The sequence below is a fragment of the Haliotis asinina genome, chromosome 1 (assembly GCF_037392515.1).
Source record: "Haliotis asinina isolate JCU_RB_2024 chromosome 1, JCU_Hal_asi_v2, whole genome shotgun sequence".
In the NCBI taxonomy this organism is placed as follows: Eukaryota; Metazoa; Mollusca; class Gastropoda; order Lepetellida; family Haliotidae; genus Haliotis; species Haliotis asinina.
In genome coordinates, this window is record NC_090280.1 from 45,781,349 (window position 1) to 45,808,069 (window position 26,721).

Genomic DNA, 26,721 nt, shown 5'->3' on the forward strand with positions numbered 1-26,721 from the left:
TAATTACTGTTAATTCATAATGTCCTATGTCACAATATGGCTGGAATATTGCTTATGTGACTATACATTTTAACTCACTCATTGTTATCTTTCGTCTATAGGATGGATTTCGAAATAACAGAGGGATATAAATTGTGTTATGTGGTAACTATTTCATTCTAAATATGATATATTTTGTTGTCTCTTTAACCAACGTTTATTTGATTGTATTATTCAGAAACTGCATCATGGTAATATCAAATGTGAACTTGAATTATATATGCATTAAATCCAAAAAGTGCTAGATATTCAACAATGTTACGAACTTCCTGTCATGAACTAAAATATTTAAGTGGGCGTTATGAAAATGCTGATAGGAAGAAAATAAAATAAAGTAAATGTAACTGGAGATGAACCTCATTTCGTTTGAATATGTCCCAAACATGTTGTACATCGAAAACAGCTTATTAAATCTTATGTTTGGAAGAAACCAAACGCGTTGATTTTTTAACAATTATCAAGAAATTAATGTAAGGATACTATTTAAAATTATGTCATATATTAATGTATGCATGTAAGTACCAAAATGTTTAGTTAATGTAAAGATTATCTAAATTTCAATGGATAACAATTTCCTATTCCGTATACAGTGTGAAATGATGACAAGGGGCATACAGCCCAAATGCCCTTTCCTGGCAGTGAATAAAGAATGGAATCGGAACTGGTTCTAATACGAGAACTTGGTCCAAATACACCACGGCCTGGTCTCTGGTGATTTATCGATGAACTTTCGAGGCGTATTGGCCAATCAGCAGTGACCAGGTCATGGTACATTTGGATGAACTTTGAGTGACTGGATGAAGTGACAGCTTTGTACCATGCTCACATTCTGCATTCGAATTTCGATATCTGTTTTAATTTAAAATCATTCTGTTTGAGAACATGTCTAGTCGCATGTGAGAACATATCATCATAAACGACAGTACACTGTCACAAATAGTTATCGAAGTTATCGAAGCGTAAAACGTGATACCACCACTCTCTCACCAGCTACCAATGTAATGGAAACTTATGTTTGTTAAATGAAGCCATGGCTAAAATTACAAAGAGCCAATCAGAGAGTTGTCAAAGACAGCTAAAACCTGTGGTTTACACCACGGCTGACATCAAACGGGCCGAGCAGTCGAGGCATGGTACAAACTTTAATAAAGTGCGCTAACACACAGGTGCTAACAGAAGTAGGTTGATTTCGTGAACTGCTGCGTCTACAACGGGCGTGAGGAAGAGAATGTCTGGTCCTGTATTGCTAGGATGGAAAATCTTTCTTACGGCGGCCTTTAAATAATCCGCCCTCATATAAACTAAAATATAAACCAAGACTGCCTTAGTTCAGGCTATCTTCACTGCATGACCTATACTCGACAATCTTCGAACCGACTTACAAATACTGTAATTGTGCAGAGGGCGACATTACAAACCCAAGAATCAAGCAAATTTAATTCAGGTTTGACAGTTCAATTGAGTTGGACGACGGAGTGAAGTATTTCGTGAGTATTCCTGCAGCCAAACTGTCATTATAGATATTCACCATTGTCACCATGCGCATCCTATGAAAACAAAAACAAAACAGATATATGATATGATATGAGCTAAAATTGATATATATCCTAGGTAAACAATACTCACATGAACCAATCCACAGCCAGCACCATATAAGCATCTTCGACCGGCAAACCTACGGCAGCAACAACAACCAACATGGTGATGAAACCCGTCCCAGGAACTCCAGCAGCACCGATACTTGACAGAGTAGCAGACAGGCTGGGAAGATATGGTTGAGTGAAATATAAGGCTTAGGTTTGAGCTTCAGGAGAAGCTAGCCAATATGAGTTTGATAATGATGCGTAAACACTATACCCTTCTCATGAAGTAGGTGCCAATCCCTAACGTCCTGTGCAAAAATACTTCACTCTGAAAAATGTCCAGAAGAAACACTGTTTCCACGACAGTGTGTGCCTACTGTTTCAGAAACGTTATACTCCCACTCAAGGCGCAATTCTTGATTTTGTTAGCTTTCAAAGAATCCCCTTAGTGAGTGATGGGCACAGTGCAATGCGGTTTTATTCAATATGGAATAGCGCGGTGGCACCTGCAAAACCGGAGAGTCTTCGGGGGTATTAGTATGATGTGCAATGCCATGATCGACCTGTGGCCACCCCGATCAATGTGCAAAAGTGGTTGGTAGATTATGGAACAGAAAGCAGCAAGTCGTTTATCACTGACCCAACTGACTATCCAACACCTTGCAGATCACTGGCAAGAATCGCAAATCCAGTTCTTTGAAATTAAGTTCAAATTGCGATAAACTTTCATCAAGATGAAGTACGGGTCAGTCGACGGGTCAGTCCATATCCTCGCCATGCATGCATTGTGCCGGCCCTTCGAGATCTTTTCATTGGCATTACCAAATGTTTTTACAGTGTAATTCAGGACCAGTGTTTTTGATGTGGTACCAGAGGACATCGTGTGTATCAAGTGGGAATCAGACTGAGAACGAGTGATTCAGAATGTCACTAACTTGGATCGCAATGAGAAAGCATAGATCACTGATATGGCGCAAGGATGGCTAATATTTCAGTATCAGTGGGGCTACTGATATGATTTAAAGTCCGTCTTCACGTGTTTCGGTAGAATTGAGTCTTTTGGGGCTACAATGCTGATTGGAATTGGTTTTCTGCAACTAGCGCTTGTCGTAAAAGTAATCGAGTGGTCAGGTTCGCTGATTATATTGACACACGTCATCGTATCCCAGTTGCGTAGCTCGATGCTCATGATGTTGATCGCTGGATTGTCTGGTTCAGTCTTGGTCATTGACAGACCGCCGCCATATAGCTGGAATATTGCTGAGTTCGGGGTTAAACAAGCTAACAGCCAGTCTGCCAGCCACACTCATAGACCACGATTCGTCCATACTCGTCTCACGGTGCACATATCAAGAAAATGCCATGGCATTTAATTTTTTTACCATGTCTGCATAATACCAAAGAGGAACGTGTATTAAATGTAAACAGTGTTTTCATCGAGTGGACGAATGTACGACAGACCGGTTACGGTTTTATACCGTCCTAGATACAGATAGTTGTTAGTTATACTGTCATTCCTCAATACAGGCTGTAACATCTTCCTTACTAGTCAACTAATACCGTGCAACGTTTTCTGTACGGCAATCACCTTTTCTAACAGTATCCCCATGGTCCCCAGCATGGTGATTTATAACCCATGTTCATAACTATATTGTCCTAATTTGAAATCAACTTTCAGGGAGAGATGCTAGTTTTATTTCTTGATACTGTGATATTATACTTTGCAGGTTTATACAGTATACATGTATTTATGGTAAATTCAAGATTTGTTTTAGGGGAGATATGGCTGAAAAGATTGCCGATGTCACTGCAAATCTTAACTCACTCACTCCCTCATGATTTGCCTGAAACACTCTCAGTATCACAAAATATTTTCCAAATAAGATATCCGTTCTAAGAAAACTATAATAGGTGTACTGCAGTGTTCCCTGTAAGTTACTATGAGTGTGATCCAGTGGGGATATTGACTTTTAAGTGAGAATGGGGTCGGTCAGGAAAGGGCTATAATGTTGCCTTGAGGGTTGCTGCTCCACCTCGTCATAGGTGGACGAGCTGTGATAAAGTCTTGGATTTTGGCCTCCATGAATTAGAGACAATGTTTTTCAGATGGATTGTGATAAAGAGAAACACTCCCTGCCAGGGCACACAGAGACAGTGTTGGCTTGAACAGCTATCCACGCAGCCACAGCGTAACACTTGCGCTTCTGATCAGCCTCATCAACTCGTGGACTATTGTCTCACAGTGGGCTATGTTTAAAGGGCCATGTGGTGAGGTACGATCATCAACTCCTCTCTGACGAACGCTCTCGGTGCCCCGTCTTTCAAGCACTACAAGTTCTGTCTGCCATCCTTGATGTCGACCAGGTCCACGTTGTATGTTTTGATGAATCATATCGGATAGCTGGCGCGTTTTCTGCTGTCTCTCTTGTATTCGCTCGTCGGCTGGTACAAATAACTAACGCTGATATGGTCCGGTAATGGTTTCTGTGTTTTATCGCAAAGTGCTGCCCCTGGTGACGATTCGACGGATTTTGATGGTTTTGATAGGTCTCCTGCTCACGAGTTTGGTGTCTTCATGGTTGAAGACATCCAACACTCTCAGCAAGCAAGCGTGTCATACATTCCGTGTTTTTGTTGTCTTCGGGATAACTCGAAAATCTGTTCGAATGCGCGTGAGCCGCAAACCATGGCTCGGTCTTTCTTGTAGTATGTTGACAGGTCCAAGCGCGACCCTCCTTTGATAGGTTCATACTTGGTTATGTCCACGTTTGCAAACGAAGAGTTAATGGACGCTTTGGTGGACTCGGGTTGAGTCGTGACTTCTTGTTTGCCTCTGAAGTTGGCTTGACATGCTCAGTGGTGCCATCCATCTGCTGTTTGCCCAGCAACATTTTCACCGCCAGCTGAAATTTGAGGCTTCCCTGGACATTCAGTTCAGATCAGGAAATTGAGGTCGTCGACTTCTATGTTTTTGTCAACGTCCATCCTCAAGCCTCTCAGGTAGTAAAGCCCCAGACTCTTGGGTATGTATGATACAAGGTTCTACCCTCATTATCGAACTTGTTCTTAGAGATGCCCCTCCCCGCCAAAAGTTGCAACTTCTGGACACATTACACATACGCTCGTATAAACGCCATCGAAACCAATGCTGTCATATTTACCTACAACAGCCCCCACCATAAACCTTGATGGAGTCTAGGTTATATAGGGTGGTTCAAGCAAGGACCAAGGACCATTTCAAGGACCATTTCAAGCAAGGCCATTTTCTTATCTGAACATTTTCATTTTATTAGCTTAAAGAATAATCACTGATGATTGATGGAGGACCAACTGAGTATCATTTCATAAGAGAGTATACACACATTTGCACAAAATGGGACTGTACCCAGTCATGGACTGCAACGCAAAGGTACGAAACATGACGGAATTTTAGAATTGTAGCCGAAGCGAAGCTTAACACAGTAGAAGATCATATTTGTTCATTATGAACAGTAAAAACTCGGAGGAGGAGTTTCATGATCATTATTTTGTTCTCTCGGAACTTGATAGATATCACAGAATGAAGCAAGAGATTCAACCCAAGTCTCGCGAAAGCACCGTGTGCAGCAGAGACTCGTCTACAGCGCTCGCTTCCTGACCAGCCCCATGCTCTTTTAAAAGTCGATATCTCGAATATTATTTGACCGGTTTTAATCAAATTTTGCATGCACATCTGTAGTAGTATAAGCAATTTGTAAATTGGGCGCTTGAGAATGGCCTCGTCTGGAACAACTATTTTAGATACTACTTATGGATATCGACCCTTGGAAATGGTTATCAGCGGGATTATATTTACCTGATAGCGACTAAATCTGCAAATGTGAGTATCCTGTGGTTCATCTGGGCCAGGAAGATGGGTGTGAGAGCCTGAATGATGGCCAAACCATCCATATTGATTGTTGCGCCTATAGGTAACACAAAGCGACAGATGGTCTTGTTGAATTTCATCTTCTCTTCACAGCAGCGTAGGGTAAGGGGAAGGGCTGCAGCGCTGAAGGAAAACATGATGGCACTGGGTCAGGATTGTCATGTCGCTGGACCTCATGTCTCCGATTAAATATTGCAGGTCAGTTATGTCATCAGATGTGTTGCAAGGATTTCGTGCAAGAATTTTCATCTTACAACAAATTATTACAGATTATTATTATTACATAAATTACATAAACAATCCAACGTTCACATACACAATGTCGCTAAATATATTGGGTCGGGAGAAGCGAAATATATATGTGGCATCATGCTGATGAAATCAATGTCCATTACGATATTACATTAAACATAACGCTGGTAAATGGGAGTGTCGTTGGGGTTCGTCAACGTACTGTAGCACTAACTTATATGTATAATGACCCCTTTATCAAAACAAACATACTCTCTTGTGAATACTTGCAAGGAACAAGCACATGTCCTCACTTCAAGAGAAAAGCACGAAATCGAGGAGAGTCTACAGATCGAACCAGCGGTGAGTTATGCAACCCTCTTCAGCAAGGTTCGACGTATCAGTGGGGTAAGCCGTGAAGACAATGTCTACACATTCCTGCATTATGAGCCCCTTGACGTTTGTGCTTGATAAGCCGCGGGCGCCTTTAAACACTGTGTTTGGTAGGCTGTGTTGAAGAACAGAATCATACACTGTCAACATCTTCCAGTCCTAATCCGTCGCGTGCATGCATGCCCTGAATAACTTAAAAAGACTTCGGAGCTATGTGAAGGGATGGATATGCTGTCAATACGTCTCAGTATGAAAATCGTTATAAAGCGCTTCTTTTATTATAGCTAGAGATATAATCGACTTTTGATCTGTCTAAGACCACAACAATGATACGAATACACCCAACGAACGATAATGTTTGCACCTGGAACTTGTACCCAGACCAGTCAGAAGAGATTCTATCAGGCTAAGAGACACTCGGAATGGATTTTGCTTGGTCAGTATGAAGTATATCGCCGGCAGTACGACCAGAGCATGAATGGCCAGACCAATGAGACCGGTGACCATGTACATTGCGAGTTGCTGAGCTGCTGTTTCAAGGTCCCGTACTTCAAGAATCTTATTCATGATGATGAACAGTATTCCTATAGGATTGTACCTGAAAAAAGACAAGACAGAACACATTTCATGATTATACACATATCACAAGGTAGAACACACATGTGTTTACAAACCTATGGCATGGCAGAGCACCTGTAGTGTTTCAGCTGTTTACGGCAACACTTTTCTCAGCTATGTTCATATTCTTTCGTAAATATTACTTTATTATTATACGCATTATACGCTCACAATGGGCCTTTTTGGTATTCGCGAAGGTCGTGTATCTTTATCTTGAATTAAGGTAATATCATTGTTAACACTTGATTTAAAGCTAGATAGGCCTTTAATGGACCGATCCACGACTCACGATGTAAATATTCAACAATTATAATTATGTTTTCAATGTTGATAATGTGTCATATTCACCACATGACCAGTTTTGTCATGTTCATGGTTATTTGATTCAAAATGTTGAAGAGGTCCACCATGACACGACCAGACTCGCCCATGTTGTTCAGCATCACCCCAAACACCGCAAAGAACATGAGGATTCCTACAGATAAACATAATACATATACTAGAATTCCACGACGACTGTTACAGCGTTACAGTTGTATGCTTATGAAAAGAACCGAAATTGTTGTTTTAAGATAATGACAGTATTATTCTTACTCATATCTACAGTGGATGGTGGGGCAGTCTAGTGGATTACACTTTCGCTCGTTACACCGAAGACCCAACTTCCATTGAGCACATGGGCTCAATGTGGAGCTCATTTCTAATATCCCCGCCGAGATGTATGCGGCGTAAAATTGAACTCATCCTTACGTATGTGTTCAGTATCACTAGTGTTAACATATTAGCCAATATTCGCAAACTAATTTTAATAATGAAAATAATGAAATAATAAATAATAATCATTTAATGATAATAATGAAGATACGCTTTATGCATCTTCCGTTAAACATCGTTCTTGTATTGCTAGTCGTTCCATGGTGTGAGAAAGTCAACATCTTGACAAGTTCATAATATCTGTCATGCGAAAGCTTGAGAAATCTGCTTACGTCCTTCGTTTTGTGGATGTCAGATGCGGTCTCTTGCTTACCTATGACATTCATTCCGTCCAGGTAGTTCACAGACCTCTGCCAAATGTGCCCACCGTGCTCGAAATAATTCGGACTGTGATGAATAAGTGCTGCTGAAGTTTCTGTTGTGTTCACAGACACAGACATGTATTTGCTGAATGTTGTCTTCGAGTGCTGGAATGAGGCTTGCATTACGTTTTCGGGGATGATATTTCTGATAAAAACAAAAATATGTATTTGTGACATCATACATAATGTTTACATTTGGTATTCCTCTTGGAAAACTAATTAGGTTACAGATGTGTTGTACACCTCAGTGTTCCCAAGTATGATGGAGATATGTTTTTTCGTTGAAGCAAAGTTGTGAATACGACTTTGGAGCCAAAGCCCGCAATTGATGCGATGTGTCAACACAGCGGCAATCATTTTTTGTTCATTAAGCTCAATGTACAATAGAAAATCACTCTGAGTGTCACTTGTGTCAATTCCCGGTTCATATCTGTAATAAGGTTCTGACTGCTAAACAAATTCGTCTCAGCTATACTGGATGTTATTAACATATATATTAACATGTATTAAATATTCAATATATTTCCCAGACTGTTTGATCTACACAGTGGAGATACCAAGTCATCGAATGTGAGCACCAGTCCTGTTACTATTGCTAGAAGGATGGGTTGATTGTCCAATTCTAAACTTACACCAGGTCAAACTGACAAAATGACACTTGGGCACAACTGTCCTCTTATAACAATACACGTGTTTTGGCTTAAACATTATTCCTATTGGATGATTTAAAAGTTATCAGCTCCTTCGTTAAATATTGTTTGAAAGACAAGTTAATACTGCTCGTCCAGAACAAATGCCTATAAGACAATGACTTTTTAAGAGCAAAATAGCACAAAGAAAATCTAGTGTTTTCCATTAGCATGGCAACGTTCCCCGCCGCTAAACAACAAAAACCTATAGTATATGTACTTGTTCATGATGTCTTTCAACCATAGTCACTGCTCAGAATCTTCTCCTTGCTGCTCTGAAGATATTGCAGGTACATAATACATATAAATATATAGATGCATATGCCCATGTTTTAAGCGTGTGTTATATTCAATACTGGAAATTATGTCTAAATTTTCAAAAAACAATACCCATGTCGATCTGTCTTCAGTTATTGGTGATCAAAAGCCCATTTTTACATGCTATTGTCTAAAATTTTCTGTTTTTCAGAAATGCATAGTAGCTACTTTAATCTCTTTTTTGTGATACTGTAGATAGTTTACAGTCCGTCGAAGACTGGTGCCTTGACTACTTATATTTATTGTGCATCTACAACACTTCCCGTCACTATATGGCTGCAATGTGACGTTAAATTCTAACTCACTCACTCACTTCAAAGACAATACAAACTGTTAGTGACTGGTGTCTGTGTAATCACCCAGTGTAGGTTGTCGTCATAATTAAAGACATTGAGTTCTATATAGGTAACGCGTTTACTTAAGTTTCCAAAGTGTTAAAGTGACGTGGTGATGGTGAAAATAGGGACAATGTCACCCTAGTCGACACGCTGATGGGTAGACCGCAATGTAGGCTATCACCAAATTTGAAGATATTTGGTACGACAGTGCATGAGATAATAAAGAACCGCGACGCATGGATGCTTCTGAATGCTTAGTCCACCCACGAAACGTGTTTTCCGAATGCTATTATAGTATCAACAAAGAAACGTTATGAAAACGAAATGCATATTCTTTAGTCAATGAATATGTCCGGTAATGTCAAATTCACCACGCTTTTACCGAACACATAAATAAACTTTGTGGACAAAGCATGGTTCACCAGTCTTATCCCGGGTCTCCCTTTTATAATGTTCATCTTCTCTCAACAATGTTTGAGTAATTATGGCTTACGATAAGCATCCATGAGACCACTAAACAGCAAAACAAGAACATGAACTACAAACTTGTACATTGCAAAGACAGTTTACGGACATGCTTCTCACCTGCATACCCTATGTCCAATACAGGCCATTGACAAGAACATATTGCCACTACTAACCTAAGCAGAGTAAAACATGTTAGTAACTACCCCTGCGAACATGTTGCACGTGTTCTAAATGTGTTTATAGGCATTTAATGAACACTTTGTGGTTGCAATATTTCCAGTGTGATGAATAAGCTAAAGTGATATTCTCACTCATATTTAGCAGACAAGATAAACAGCTGCAGAACGGTTGTATTATAATGGTTGATCTGTTGATCTATACAATCTGAAATAAAGACAAAGCATTAAAGGAAAGCTAACCTCAAGAGGTCCAATATGGTGTCCGTCGTGTCGGGTAACGGTTCGTCATGAACCACTTTGGAACTTGAATTAGCTTTCATAACCTGCCCTGGTCGTACACTGAGAGCAAGTCCGATTCCGAGAACAGTGGCGATGACAGTTGTGCAGATATAATAAGCAAGCGCCATGATCCCTAACTTCCCACCTGACTGGTTCAAATTTGCCACACCTGTGTCAGAGAGGTCAGATGGCAGACATTATACTACGAGTCTTTTAGCATATCATTATAACTGTCACGAGTCAAAGTTCTCTGCCCCTTTATGACAATGAGCATTATAGGATTTGGGTTGATGAACTTAAGAATTGGGCAACTTGCGTGTCATGGGTTCGGTGAAGGAATGGAACCCCATAAGGGATCCTGGTTGTAGAGGGGTTAAGGAGCCTGGACTTAGCGACATATTTCACACATACAGGACCCATACTTCACTCACACGTTTGGTAGAATGGGACCCGATTCCTTCAGTCGGCCGGTCACGTGAGTTCCTAAGTACAGCCTAACGTTTACAAATATTCTTCACGGCAGTTCTATTAAAACAGATTTATTTTTCTAACATTCTATTGTCCGAAGGGGGTGAGTCCTAGTCCAATCGGGACATATGCTCTGTGTTTCTTGGTAAATGTGTCAAGATCTGAACCAGGCTAGTACTAATTCTTTCCATTGTAGATTTATGAATCTCTATGGTTTAGAACGCCAACATCCACAGTAATATCAGATCCTGCCTGATGTATACTGTTCGGGGGCACTTTTGGATATGATCAAAGCCAATCCAGAAATAGTCTTTGGGAAATGGATTACTTTTTCATGGTTTAAAATACCTGTTTCACAATGTACTTGGTTTGCCAAACGTTGTATCTATTCCGAACCAATTAGTCTATCGGAAAACTCTGCTGCTATTGCATTGAGTATTGTACAGTCTGCTCTACGCTATATTGACTCTGGCTCCATCGTTTATTGTAGAACAAGTGAAGTAAATTTTGAAAATGGGATGGTATCTATCATCAAGGCATGATGTTTCGTCTTGGCCGACCACTTAACCCCCAAAACTTGACAGTGTCGGTTCACATAATGCACAGAGATACGCATCGGGAGAGCACACATTTTCTGACTGACATTCACTGGCTTAGTATGCAAGGCAACATTATAGCGACTCATCATAACTTCTGACATAAACCACTGGTAAATGTCATGATATTTCATTCACCGATGATATCTGAGTAGTATAGGGAATGATAGTTCTGGCTCACTTTCAAGAAATGTCTCTACAAAGCCTTATTTAGTAAATAAGGCTTTGGTTGGGCCATTAGCTCTTGCTACTATTACCCCTACTACAAAAAAGTTGGCGGTAATTACTGTGCCTTGGTTGGAGGTAATACTGTGCCGTACGGTACGATCAATAATTCTTCTCTTACAAAACCCCTACCCGGCCCATCCCTCAAGTAGTATAAGTTAGGTTCGTCGGCTTTCATATCCACTTTATCTATGTTGTAAGTTTTGACTGACCATATAGGATCGGTGGCCCGCTTACGGCTATCGCCCTCGTGTTCCCCTATGTCACGTTTATATCGATGAAACAGTTTAATGTGAACCGCCTACGATCACTTTGGTATTCGTAATAAAGGCTTGCTGGGCTTTTTGTATCCCCTGTTCTATGTACTTTTTTTTCTCGTCCTCGCTGATAGCAGACTTACGAGACTTGGACCGAATATCTTGTTTCATTCCGTTATATTTTTTGAGTTCAGAGAGGATTGAACGAAACTCCTCTTCTGAGATCTTACTGTCAGAGAGTGCCGTGGAAATTCGCTCACTCACTGTGTTCAGCTTTGCTTCGGCCAGAACCCTGATCTCGTCGTGTTTCAATGCCTTACGATTAAGTCTGCGTGATACTAACTTAAGCGCCAACCCTACCAACCCTGTCACCCCAGCCGTTATTTCAATACCTAGCACTATAGGTGCGGCCACGATGGTAGCTAACAACCCAACGCCTGCCGCCCCTAGTCCCATGCTGGTTGCCATAAGGGTAGTGTCAGCCCCGTCCACGATATTGAAAGCTCTATTATATTTTTTACATAGTGCTTTCCGCGTGTCACGGTCTTGTTCTAGTTGACGTTTCACATCACATAACTGCCTCAAGCGGAACCCATCTACGGTTTCCAGCGTCTTCGCTACTTCCTCTACGACTGGGTACAGACCCATCTATAATATATATTTTGAAAAATATTTTAATTGGGTTTCAGTTAATATTTCACGAATGAATTTGAAGCCTACAAGGGATAGATCATAATTAATGATAATAGGTGTGAAGCCAATAGACTTTTCTGTTGTAATAAAAACCCCAGGGAGGCTTATGAAGCGGTTTATAGGACCCCCCGGGTCATTCCGTTGTATAACAATACGGCAATATTGACCTACGTGTTCGTTATACCAGTGTATTGTCAACACGGGTAAAATTTGGCGTCCTTTCGAGGAGTTTTCCTGGTTAAAATACGTAAAGACGACTTCTATGATGATTGTGTAGAGGTAGTTTATTTGATCAAGATGCTCCTTGGGTAAAAAAAACTTACTGCTAAATGTTAATTTACTTTCTGTGTCAGAACTTAACCCACTTTTTTCTCCAGAATCTATCGAGACTGTTGCTTTATTTTCCGTAATGAAATCCCCGGGCCAGATACCGTTATTCCTAATCTTAGAGATGTACCCCCACTTTTCTTCTTTTAATGTGATATAAGGTGAGGTGATTGTTAAGTTGATCAGCCATTCAGGCTCTTTTAAATCTGATAACGACACCCGTCTGTACACGTTGTCTTTGAAGTGCAGGATGTATAATTCATCTTCCTCACCAGGCTGATCGAATCCCTCCGTATCTCCCAGGTCGTTAAGTGTAGTGTTGGGATGATGACTGGTCATTATTATACTATTACGATATAATTTCAGGGGTTAACTTCATACCCATGAAGTGTATGTTGTCAGGCAGGAAGATATTGATTAGTGATATCTTGTTTTCCACGATCACGTTGACCCCCTGCAGACTGGTCTTGGAGTCGACACCCACCCGCACGTAAACGTTGCAAACTTGATACTGGTGTCGTTTCACCCACCCGAGTTTGATCCCCTTCACGATCTCGACATCATTCCCCGATGGTTCCCCTAGGTAGACTTTGATGATCAGTGTTGAGTTTGCCGGTAGATCCTCTAGTATAGTGACCACACCTTCGAATTCAGACACCAACTGCAATTTCACGTTTTGTATGGCTGGTTTACTCGATAGCATGTGGGCTGCTATAGTGTTGACTGGGCTGACGACTATGCTACGTCTCTGAGTTGGGACGTAAGCCACGAGCAGGGTTCCATTGTTCACGACTTTGTTTAGGTGGTTGTCTTTGTTATCAGTGAACACGTAGGGGGAGACGAGTCTAATATTGATAAACCAGTTGTTATCGGGTAACAACACCCACTTGTCATCTTCGGTGAAGACGAGCATATATGGCTTGTTTCGGGCGACGGTAGTGCTCTCAACATCGTCTAAGTCGAACAGTTTACCTCCGAACGATGGGTATATTACCCAATTATTATCACCGGTGTTGACAAGGGCGTACTTAGTGTTGACTGTTGCTCTTGTGGTATCTATCATATCACTTAGGGTTCCACCGGAGGGGATTTCAACGCGTTTGTAAATGTTGTTTTTCAGTTGCAAGGCGTACGATTTACCATCTACTCCGGGAGCGTCGAAACCGCGCGTGTCTCCAAGGTCGGAGATCCCGATATTGACGCATTTTTTCACTCCGGGCCCTTGTGCGCTGGTCATTTTACATGAAGCGTTAAACTGAGGTATCCTATATTTACAGGATTATGATTTATATCTAACACCGATATTGTCAGCTCAGGTATGTTGCCCTGGGTTAATCTCTTATACTGCCGTGGTGAAAACGACTCGGTTCTACCGTCGTTGAATTTCTCAGTTTTCACCGGCACTGCTCTCAGTATAGTGGAAGGGTGACCTCCTTGAATGTTGTACGTTGTGCTCACCTGACCGAGATGAATGTACAGCTCTCGGTACGGTACTAGGTCGGGTAACTTCGTGCCTGTGACGGTTGTTGTTGGTTTTATCTCGTCAGGAGACATACCGAGTATCCTCGCTAATGGTCGGCCTAGCCTTAAGGGGTTTCTTCCGTTGTTGATTAACACCACTGTGCCGTTTGAGTCGTTCATCTTGAGTTCGGCTCCCAGGGGTTTGAAGACCTCGTCGTTTAGAGAGCACACGCTGTAGTAGCCGTCAGTTATTTGACTGCGAGTTCCACTGACGAACAGCTTATTGTTGCTGATGTTGATGTTAGTCCATTGCGGTAGGTAGGTGATATCGCAGAGTGCGACTTCGAGTTGACCTGACGTGTTATCGATCGCGTGCGTCAGCTGAACGGCCTCACCGCTCGTTATTCCTGGAAGTGTTATGTACATGTTAGAGTATATATGCTCATTATATAATAGTTTTAAAATGTATTCCCCTGGTGTGTTTTACCCTAAACTGGATGTAGATTTCTCCCCCATGAAGATCGTGGTTGCTCCTGAGTTGTATTTCAATGCCCAGCTTTTAGATGTGTTCGATAAGTATAAGCTTTCGGTGACTAACATCAAGGCAGTCCACGCTTGGTTCAACAACCCTATGCAGTTCTGGCAGAATCAATTCAACTTTGCCGTGTGGTGCGCTACAACGGGGTGTGGTGTGACATTGGCCGACACTCGGCGTGGACCGCTGAGTCAGTCTGTGTTCAAGTTCCACGTGTACTACCAGGTCAGACGTATCCTTAAAGAGATCAGCGCCCCCCTCCCACAGGACAAAGCGTGGGGCGCAACAAACAACCCGTACGATAGACGGGCCTACGAACGTATTTGCAATGAATTCGAAATAAACCCGAAGACGGATTGGCATTTGCCGGGGCCGAACCACGGGTTGGGTATTCCTTATGATGGCGCGCGATCAGTGAAAGAAGTCAGTGATGATTTACTGAAACGAGATATACTACGCCAGGACTTTGATTTGTCGAGTAATGAATGGAGGGATGATCGTATGAACTTTAAAGGTGGTGTTGCTTTCACAGTCCAGAAAGTGGAGCAGTCAACCGCAGACGGGTGGAAAATGTTCATGTTGGACACGTCAAAAGGATTCACTCGTGCCGGGGTAGTCAGGTTGAACGACTCGATTCGAACGTACGTGTGGGCGCTGCTGGGTGCGCAGTCTATGACGCGTTCCAACATCCTCGGTAAGGGAACTGCTTACGACGTTCAGAAACAGTTCGTTTCCAACGTTGAGGATGCTATCAATTCTCCAGTTGATCTCCCGCGGGCCATCGACCGTTACCAAAACGTGTTAGAATACGCCAGATCGAAAGTCAATTACGTGTTCGGCGTGGGGCTGTACATGGCTCCGAGTGATATGCAACTGAGAGTAAAAAAAGTGGTGGGTTATAACAACAAAATAGTCATAGCCACGGCGGACCAAAAATTGGGTATCAACCCCGATATTAACACCCCCTATATCCCACACATCCCACCACGTGAAACGGGTATAGTTGCGCCGCCCCCGGAGCCTAAAGTTCATGTGGGGGTACCCCCCACACACCCCCATATTCAGGCCTCCAATCACATCGATAGTAAAACAGCCCTAGTGGTTGGTGGGGTAACTTTGGGACTTATTTGGTTAAAGATTTCTTAGCCGCTACGTACACCAGACCCGCCACGGCGACGATGGCTGCCCACAGGTTTTGACTGAGCCACATGGCAGTTTTAGACAGAGCGCTCAACAACCACGAGACGATGCTACCCAGGATGCCGGGAAGGGCTTCGGCGGCTTTACCAGCCAGTTTAGCTAGGCCTTCCCCGAGTTTTTTTATCCAGTCTTTAACACCCCCACCGCCAGGGGGTGTGGGGGTTCCCCCCACCAGTGACACCACCAGGGTTGATATGATGAAACCCAATGCAGTCAGAATACTGGCGATGGTGATCCCTTGCTCCCGGAACAATATCTGAATCCTGTTGGCTAAAGTTGTATCCTCGTTCAGTATTCTATCGATTGTTTCCCGAATACGACTGATCTGGGATCGAAGCTGTTCACGATTCGAGGAAGCGGATTCCAATCGTGTACGTCTCTCGTCTTCTAAATCGCGTAGTCGTTCATTGATGCGACGCTTCATATCATCGTTTTCAGTTTCGTTGAGTTTGGTTTTTTCCCTAGCGATGTGCTCGTCGATTTCGTTCAGTTTCCCCATGTTGTTCACGAGTTCTCCACGCACGCGTTTCACGGCTTCGTCTAAGCCGCGCAGTTCCCTTACCGGAAAGTCAAACCCCGGTAACGGTTTGTCCCAGTAGGTGCTCAACAGTTGTTCTATGCTGTCCGAGGCTTCTGTAGCACGCTGTGGTGTCATTTCATCTCTAGTGGTGAGGTGGGATCTGGTAGCTTGCAGATCTTCTTTAACGGCCTTAGGTATTGCACCACCGTAATCATTCATGTTTAGATTTTTACGGATAAATTCGACACCATGGCGGCTGGCTAGAGTTGACAAGGCCAGTGGTTTTTTATTGCTCTTGTTAAAGAGGTCAACCCCTGGGTCAGACTTAAGGCGTAGAACACCCTTTGTATCAATAAAAAAATTCTTATGGTATCGACCCTGTGGTTCAACGTAGTTTTTATCTCTTCTTAAACTTTCGTAATAATCATTTACCGTTGTTTCCAAGAGTTCTTGGTTCAATGGTGAACTAGTAAATGAGGTCTCCTGCTCATCAAATGCCTGGGCATTAGCGCCCGGCATCTCCGTCATATCTATGTCTTCATCCATTAGTATTAAAAATATATTTCTTTTATATAACAATGTACGGCAGAAAATTAGATCCTTTCAGAAGATTGAGAGAGCCATTAGGAGCCACAGCCGTGCGCCAGTCGGTGACCATCACCAACAATCCCAGCAAGATAGACCAGAATCAAACTCTGCTGGTTAGATTTCCAAACCTTGGTGAGAATGACCTCATTGTACCAGGCACTGTTCGACTGGCGTTTAATATCACGTTGACCTCCGACAACGACAAACGCGAGCTAGTGCGGAACGTGGGTCGAGCTATCATCAAGAAAACGACCGTCAAGATCAGCGGTAACGAGGTGCTGAGCATCGACGACAGCGACGTGTTTCACTGCTACAAAGATCTCTGGAAAAGCGAGAGAGAACGAGTCAATGATGTGTACCAGGGCATCAGCAAATCAACCCGGGCGCGCATAGGGTATGTCTTCACGCAAGACCAGCAAGACAAGCTATCGGACGGTGAAAAGGCCATCGCTCGAGCATACGGGAATCGATTCTGCGTGCCGCTCGACTTCGAGTTGCTCACGGGACACGCGCCGTTTTACCAGGCCGCGCTGGGTGATAGGCTCGAATACGAGCTCACGTTTAACGACTATAGCAAAGTAGTGCGTACGCCGAACGGTGATGAGGCTAGTTATACCATAGACAACTCTCTGGAGTTCGACATGGTCACTAGTCCGGATCTGGCCAGGCAGGTTCGAAGCCAGTACTCTGGGAAGATGGCTATCCTGTACGATCGCGTACTGAGGCATAGATCAGTCGTGCGAGATAAGAGCGACACTGTGTGGAATATCAACCTGAACGTGCCGGCGCGATCGATGAAAGGTATCCTGGTCGTCCCCGTGGAGGATTACGATCCATTCCGGAGGGACAGCGAGAAGTTTTTCAACCCCGAGATTGAAAAGGTGGAAGTGACCATCGAGGGCGTGCCAAACCAGCTGTTCAGTCATGGTATGAGACCACACCAGCAGAGGGATGAGATAAAAAAGCTACCAGTGGGGGACTACAAAACAAAGGACCTGGACCTCGGCTCCGTGCAGATCGGTGAATACCTGACCACCAAGTACGCCCTATGGTTGGACATGCGATCCACGGATGATGATAAACTGCATGGTAGCGGGCGCCGTATAGATAACGGCAGCGAAGGGATAACCATCCAGATTACTAAGAAGGCTCAAACCGCTGGTAAGTTGAAATTATATCTGTACGTTATTATGGACGCGCAACTTAATATAGACAATGGGAGATTCGTGCAAGCCATCTACTAGTGGGGGAGACCCCCCCACACCCCCCAACAATAAACTACCACAACTACCCACTGACCCACACTGCGCTATAGTGTGCGGGCAGACTGGCTGTGGGAAGACCGTTTTCGTGTTGGATATGTTGGAGGGTTACTACAAGGATGTGTTCGATAACATCGTTATCATGTGCCCTACTCTGAGCATGAATAAAACGTACGCGCGACCTTGGGTGATGACGGACCCGGACGTACACAAAATCGACCCTGGAACACGCCTGCAGGACTGGTTGAAAGCTCTTCACGAGAAATTTAAAGGGGAACCGACGCTGTTCATACTGGACGACTGCAGCGCTAATCGCGAGATAACAAAAAAGAGAGACATGCTATCGTACCTGGCCTTCTCCGGCCGGCATGCAAATCACAGCGTCTGGGTGCTAACGCAGAAGTTCAACTCGGTGTTGAAAGACCTCAGGGAGCAGACGCGATGGGTGGCCTTATTTCACTGCAAGGACAGGGATTCGTTCGAGGAGTGTTTGAGAGAGAACGATGTGATGAGCAAATTAGAACGGGAACGGGTGAAGAAACAGCTCGCTGAAACTAAACACGCTAAGCTCGTGCTAAAGACCGACCAACCAGTAGCATATATAGTATGCTAAAGCTAAGCAAAGCTAAGCAAAGCTAAGCAAAGCTAAGCTAAAGCTAAGCAAAGCTAAGCTATAGCTATGATATTTGAAGTGTTTGTCGTGTGCAACTTAACCTTCATTTCTCTGTGTTTTGTCTGCATCGGGTATTATATAGTTAAAACTAAATCTTACTTGTTATATTATAAGATGGAGTGTGAGGAATTGCTCGAACAGTTGGGGGTCTCCACCACGCCGCCGGCAGGCCCCACTGTGGGGGATTCCCCCAAGCGAGAGAAACTGGTGGCGTTGGCTGTTGGTGGCAAAGCCAAACATTACTTTGGAGACTACACCCCGGATAAAATTCACAAAATGTCAGCCGAAGAAATCGATAAGCTGTACGCTAGATACGAGTCCCGGCTCGGAGCAGAAATGACAAAGACAATAGGATCGGCTATGACCCAGATATACACCGGTATTGTATCACACTTCCTTCCCATTCCACCAGAGCGCCGACTTTACCTGTGGGAGGACCTAGATAAAGACCCTTTTATCGAACACGCCGTGAGCTCTATCAGCTGCGGGCTGTACCACAAATATGGTATGTTGTTGGCTCCAGTGACGGCGGCGATTATCACGGCAAAACATTGTCAATTTGAGAGAAAGAATAATAATAATAGTATAGATGGATGCTGCACAGGAAACCCCAGTGGAGGAGACCCCACCCCCAACAGTGACGGTGGAGACCACTTCAACAGTAACCAGGCAGAAGAATCCTAAGAGAGTAGCTGCCGGTAAAAAACGGTGGTGTAACCAACATAAAGTGACCAACCCAACCCGACTGTTGTTGGCTGTAGGTGTAACTGCTGCCGTGGTTATAACATGGTTATACGTGGGGGTACCCTCCCACAGTGAGCCACCACCCAACAGTGAGCCCCCCACGCCGCCGGCAGGCCCCACTATTGATCCGCATATCATGTTATAATTTTAATATTTTATATGATATACATAATGTCTGAGGGGAAAACGTTCGTCAACGACGCATACCACGCCACAGTGGTAGCCAGTCTAGCAGTAGGGTACGCTCGGTTGACTAAAATGGTGCTTAAACAACCAACTATCAAGCTAGATTTCAACCTGCAGGATATGGGTATGCTCATAATGAACCTTGGTATGGCGATGGCCACAAAAGACATCCTAGTAAAACAAGGGATCATACCTGATAATATAATGAAATAAATATAGGATGGCCACGATAGCTATGATGGTCGGTGGGGCGTTAGTGAATGCCCTGGCATTTTCCGGGAGTAATTTCCTCTTCTCGAAACTACGAGATGATCACGCGGCTGAAATACAGGAAGAAAGGAAGCGGCACGATCTCGCTACTGAGAAATTACAAAGGGCACAGGCTGAGTACGCTAAAAAACGCCTCCAGAGGATCGATTTTATTAACGAACAACTCCAGCGTGAAAACCATGCCGTTCAAACATTCAACGATGTCGATGAAGCAATGAAAGAATACTACCTACTAACTGGTAAACAATTGGAACCGCTCAATAAACCCACACTCGCTCAATACTACACACCATCCAAGGGACAAATGAATCGTGAACTGGGCTTCATAGTGTTGGGTATAGCAGCTACTGCGTTGGTTGCGAAGCAATTAAATTAAAATACCTATATAAGTAAACATGAGACCCGCTCCATACCGATGCGAATATATACTTATGGGGAAGACCGAGGCCTGTGGTAGGAAATGCAGGAATCAGGGGTTCTGTTGTTTCCATATGGGAAGTCCTAACTACACGTGTTCTGTGTGTGGTATCGGGGTTAAAGGACACTACTGTCTATGTAAAGCTCACGGAGCGAACGTAGTCAGACATCAACTCATCTACGAGAATAAAAAAGGCTACATAAAAGAACGTAGGCGACTGCTCAAGATAGCCACTTAAGGGTTACCTCCCCTTACTGTGAACCAATTAGACATTGGTTTTCTTAGGTGTAAACACGATGTCTACTGTAAGCGAGCTCAAGCGGGTCGCAAAACAGAGAGGTGTCATCGGGTATTCTAGAATGCGGAAGTCAGCATTGTTGAGATTACTAGGTTTAGAAGCCCCTCCTACAGTAAAACAATTAAAAGCTCAAGCAAAACAGCTTGGATACACGGGTTATTCAAACCTGGGGAGAGCCGGGTTAACCGCATTGTTATCACATGCCCCCGTAGCACGTCCCACTGTAAAACAACTGAAAGCCGAGGCACACGATTTGGGTTTAGGCGGGTATTCTCGTATGAGAAAACCACAGCTTGTAGAATTATTACGACAGAATAGAGCTATTGACCTACAGTTCGTGCGCACTGAGCACGCCGTAGGCAATTATTTGAGAGGTTGGCGCATGCGCGTTGATAGAAACATAGACATTACAGATATCAAGCCTCTGATAGCTGATAAGGTCAACCAGGAACTAAATAACCTAGGAAGTATCAAGTTTCAGATCACAGTGAAAATGTCACTCGATAAGCAGGTTGGGAGTACCACTGAGTATGTTCAGCCTTACTTCCGAGGTAAACAAGAGGTCGTCACACATGCAGAGACCATTGACGCATCAATCGATACAAGTTTTCAGCAGATACGAGAATACCTAGAACGCTACACACACTTAGGGTCCGGGTGGGCTGTAGATAAAATCGATAATGTCTATCTAGACATAGCTAACTACGTGCCGTTCAGAGGCGGGTCATACCTAGCCTTGCCTCCCTACTATAGGAACAAACATGCCATAGTAAACGTTAAGAATAGAGGAAACGATTGCCTGAGGTTAGCTATCAGGTCAGCCTTATTTCCAGCTGGCAAGAATTCAGATAGGCTTTCTAGCTATCCCCAAGACGATGGGCTTAATTGGGATGGTATAGATGAACCCACCCCAATATCCCAGATCACTAAAGTAGAAAAACAGAATAATCTGGCTATAAATGTCTTTGGGCACGAAGGTAACACAACAATAGTACACAGGGTCAGCCCGGTGAAGGATCGCCAAGTTATCAATATATTCATGATCCAGCGAGGTGAAAAGTATCACTACACGTGGATAAAACATCTCAGCCGGTTGTTGCACGACCAGTCGAAACACGTTGGGGAAAAACACTTTTGTGTACGATGCCTACACGGTTTCAGTCGAGCTGATTTATTAGAATCCCACCGGGATGATTGTCAAGGTGTGGGGCAGACGGCCATACGAGTCGACATGCCTAAGGAAGGTGAAAATATCCTAAAATTCAGTAACCACAAGAACCAAATGTCTGTACCTTATATCATATACGCCGACTTCGAAGCCTTAGTGGTTGGGGAATCCCCCACACCCCCTAGTGGGGGTAGCTTCACCCACAAGACACAAGAGCATAAAGCCTGTTCGTTTGGATACATTGTCGTCCGTTGTGACGGGGAAACGAAAGCTCCGGTAGTGTATAGGGGCCCTGACGCGGCTGAAAGGTTTCTAAAGTGTTTGCAGGAGGAAGAAAAAATTATTAGGAATACATTGTACAGAATCGCTCCCATGCGTATGACCCGAGCCGACAGGCTAGCTCACGCTAGTAGCACTAACTGTCACGTGTGCGACTCACCACTTAACGGTGATTCGGTGAGAGATCACTGCCACATAACTGGTAAGTATAGAGGCGCCGCTCACAACGCGTGCAACCTCAAGCTTAAAATCAACCCTAAGACAATAAACATCCCCGTTGTCTTTCACAACTTGAGAGGGTACGACTCACACTTGATCATGCAGGCCATCGCGAAAATCGATGGTAATATAACGTGCATCCCCAACAACATGGAGAGATACATCTCCTTCAGCTTAAACAGACTTAGGTTCATTGACTCGTTTCAGTTCCTCCTGTCGTCACTCGACAGTCTGGTCAAGGCCAACAATACCTTCCCTATCACCGATCGATACACAGACGCCGAGACTAGACCCCTGCTTATGAGGAAGGGTGTGTACCCCTATGAGTACATGGATAGTTGGGCCAAGTTCACCGAGACCAGACTACCCCCTATTGACTGCTTTTATAGCAAGCTGAATGAGGCGTCCGTCTCACGAGATGATTACTCGCACGCGACTAACGTATGGAATAAACTGGGTTGTAAGAACCTGGGTGATTATCACGACCTGTACTTGAGGACAGATGTACTGCTGTTAGCCGACGTGTTTGAAACGTTTAGGCGGACGTGTTTAAAGCAGTATAAACTCGACCCCGCATGGTATTACACCAGCCCAGGTCTGTCGTGGGACGCCTTGCTTAAAAAGACCGGAGTTAATTTGGAATTGCTCACAGATTACGACATGCACCTATTCATTGAGAAAGGCTTGCGAGGTGGGATTTCCATGGCATCCAAACGATACGCTAAAGCAAATAATCAATACGTGAAAGGTTACGATCCTAACAAACCAACCAATTACATTCTATACCTCGACGCAAACAACCTGTATGGCTGGGCCATGAGTCAGTATCTACCTACAGGGGGATTCGAATGGGTACCCCACGTTGATGTTATGGGGGTTGCACCAGATTCTAACAAAGGTTATATCCTCGAGGTTGACTTAGAGTATCCCAAGGAATTACACACATCACACAACAGCTACCCCCTGGCCCCCGAACGTATGAGGATTAACCCAGACTGGATGTCTGAGTACCAACATAACTTGTCAGGTGGGCGTGTGACAGACGTTGAAAAACTCGTGCCTAACTTAATGAATAAGACCAAGTACATCGTTCACTATCGCAACCTACAGCTGTACCTGTCGTTGGGTATGAGGCTGACCAAAATACACAGGGTGCTCATGTTCGACCAGAGCCCATGGATGGAGCCCTACATCAGAATGAACACAGACCTATGAAAAAAAGCCACCAGTGATTTTGAGAAAAATCTCTACAAGCTCATGAATAACTCGGTGTTTGGTAAGACTATGGAAAACCTGAGGAAACGCGTAACCGTGAAGCTGGTTAGATCTAGTGAGGAAGACAAGCTCAGGAAATTGATAGCCAGTCCGGCATTCAACCGTAGTAAGATATTCACAGACAACCTGGTTGCCCTACACATGAAGAAAAGCCACATAAAATTCAACCGGCCTGTTTACGTGGGGATGAGCATCCTCGATTTATCCAAACACCTGATGTACGACTTTTACTACAACGAGCTCAAGAAACAGTACGGTGACAGGTGTGAAGTGCTGTACACTGACACGGATTCCCTGCTGATAGAGATTCGAACCGAGGACGTGTACGAGGACATGAAAAAACACCTCGATTTATACGACACCAGCGACTACCCTAAGACCCATGCCATACACAGTACGGTAAATAAAAAGGTCCTAGGTAAGATGAAGGACGAGTGTGCTGGCACGCCCATAGCCGAGTACATAGGTTTGAGACCTAAGATGTACTCCATACTGAAAGCCGACAATAGTGAGATCCGGAAGGCTAAGGGGGTTAAGAAGTATGTGGTGAAACAACACATCAAACAAGCCAGATTCAAGGAAGCCCTGTTCAAGACCCGTACCTTTAGACATAAAATGAACACACTTAGAAGTGATGGACATAAGATATACGGACTGACTATAAACAAGACGTCCCTATCGCCTATGGACACGAAACGTTGGATAGCTATTGATGGGATAAACACATACGCGTATGGACATGAAAAAATTTGAGGCTATTTACTACAGCCCGCGTGGGTACTGGAAAGGAGCTAGCGCAGTAGATAAGCTAGCTAAAATAGCGCGAGTACCCCCGGAGGAAGCCAAAGCGTGGCTTGAAAAACAAGCCCTGTGGCAGATCTATTTGCCGGCACCACGCTACGTGCCTAGAAGGAGGTTCGGTATTAACATACCTAATAGCGTTCACCAGGCAGACCTACTGTTCCTACCCCACGACAAGAGGTACAAGTATGCCTTAACCGTAGTGGACGTAGCCAGTCGTTACAAGGAAGCCGAACCCTTGACCACGAAAGATACGGCCCAGGTAGCCAGAGGATTCGAACGCATATACAAACGCAGTCCGCTGACGTGGCCAACAGAGCTGCAAGTTGACCCCGGACGGGAGTTCATGGGTGCCGTGTCACAACTGCTAGCCAAACACGAAACAAAGGTCAGGCGTGGCACGGCCGGAGCCCATGGCAGCCAAGCCATAGTTGAGAGATTTAATAGGACTTTGGCTGAGCGCTTGTTCGGCCATCAGTATGCTAGGGAGATGGCCACCCCTGGAAAACGATCGACTGAATGGGTCACGAGGTTACCCAAGGTGGTGTCGGCAATCAACCATGAAGTCACCCGTCTCACCGGTAAGAAACCGGCAGACGCTATCAAACTAAAATCAATAGTTGCAGAGTCGGCCGCTCCATTGCGTGGGAAGGAGAAACAGATACCAGATAGGGCCCTAGTGAGGTATCTATACCAGCCGGGGGAACACGAGGGCGATAGCCGTAAGCGAGCCACCGATCCTATATGGTCAGTCAAAACTTACAACATAGATAAAGTGGATATGAAAGCCGACGAACCTAACTTGTACTACTTGAGGGATGGGCCGGGTAGGGGTTTTGTAAGAGAAGAATTATTGATCGTAACGTACGGCACAGTGTTACCTCCTACCAAGGCACAGTAATTACCGCCAACTTTTTTGTAGTAGGGGTAATAGTAGCAAGAGCTAAGGGGCCCACCAACGTCTTATTTAGTAAATAAGACGTTGTAGAGACATTTCTTGAAAGTGAGCCAGAACTATCATTCCCTATACTACTTATCTGTTATAGTTTTTATTATCAGTGCATAAATTGTGCAAACGTAAATATTCGTAAATGTTATATTTATAAAGCTTGAAATCAGTCGAATTCAGTAGAGATGCGTTGAATTTAGTGTCACGATACATACAAATATACTTCCATCACGTTACAACCTAAAAACATCAAAAAAGCAACATTCATTTTCAACTTCCAAAACATGAAAAGAATACATGTATTTCGAGTAAACGTAAACGGTCTGGCCATGGGCGAGCGAGTATAAATTTAAATGTTGAGGTGTCGAACAATTGTTTCATACCTAGAATCAATTCATTATAACTGTAGTTTGAATTTTGTCAAATCCTCTGTCAGAAACTGGCCACAGTTTCTGGACTTTGTGGGTTTTCAGAATTAAACTGTGGCGTGTTTTTACCTCTCATTTTCCCAAAAGCAGTACTGACCTGAGACCATGCTGGAGGTAACTAGAGGCAGCAATAGTAGCTTGAACATGCGCATAAGCACTTCCCCCGGGACACCAATAAGACTGATTGTGTCAGGGGTGGGTTTCAGCCGACGAGTCAACAGTCCTAGAAGTACTCCAAGACCTACTGACATGATGGTGGCTATCAGAAGCATGCTTGTTTTCAGGCCATTTCGGAGCTGAAAATACCAACACAAAGTCTTTGTAAAATTGGTTACAATTGATTCAGCGTTGTAACTCCGGAACTAAAAATACCGACATAAAATCATGTTAAAACTCATAATATTGATCCGGTGTTGTAACACCGGAGCTGAGAATATTGACATATAGTCATTGTAGGATTGCTATTATTGATACGGTGTTTAACACAACGAATGCAGAAATATCCAGGCAGTTTCGAAGACGTTGAAAAAGTATTACCTTTCTTTTCCAGTTTGACCTGTTTTCACATGCTCTCTGTCCTTGCATTAGAACGACGACTTCTGTGCTCTTTGTTTGATCCATTCATGAACCTTTCAATGAAATGTGGCTATATGAATTGTATACTAACACACATATGTTCTCTTGTGTATTATATAACATTGGTGTAGAAAGATATTGTAGTGTGACTAAGCTAACGGGACTAAATACAATAGTGCTCAAAAGA

The 26,721-nt window shown here is 43.7% G+C and overlaps 1 protein-coding gene across 1 annotated transcript; it reads right to left on the reverse strand.

The window, feature by feature from the left end:
* Positions 1–1,159: 1,159 nt before the first annotated feature.
* LOC137279337 (excitatory amino acid transporter-like) lies at positions 1,160–26,569 on the reverse strand. Its single transcript, XM_067811807.1, has 9 exons — positions 26,496–26,569; positions 26,056–26,254; positions 10,080–10,287; positions 7,799–7,992; positions 7,120–7,246; positions 6,518–6,751; positions 5,458–5,652; positions 1,666–1,800; positions 1,160–1,586 (listed from the first exon to the last, which is right to left on the reverse strand). The coding sequence occupies exons 1-9, from the start codon at positions 26,541–26,543 to the stop codon at positions 1,475–1,477; spliced, it is 1,452 nt and encodes a 483-aa protein (XP_067667908.1). The 5' UTR covers positions 26,544–26,569; the 3' UTR covers positions 1,160–1,474.
* Positions 26,570–26,721: the final 152 nt, after the last annotated feature.

Excerpts from the sequence above, each read along its gene's own strand:
- LOC137279337 (XM_067811807.1), bottom strand. The coding sequence starts at position 26,543 with ATGCAAGGACAGAGAGCATGTGAAAACAGGTCAAACTGGAAAAGAAAG. Across the intron at positions 7,247-7,798 it reads GGACGGAATGAATGTCATAG|GAATCCTCATGTTCTTTGCG; the intron begins GTAAGCAAGAGA and ends GTTTATCTGTAG. Across the intron at positions 6,752-7,119 it reads ATGACAAAACTGGTCATGTG|GTACAATCCTATAGGAATAC; the intron begins GTGAATATGACA and ends GTCTTTTTTCAG.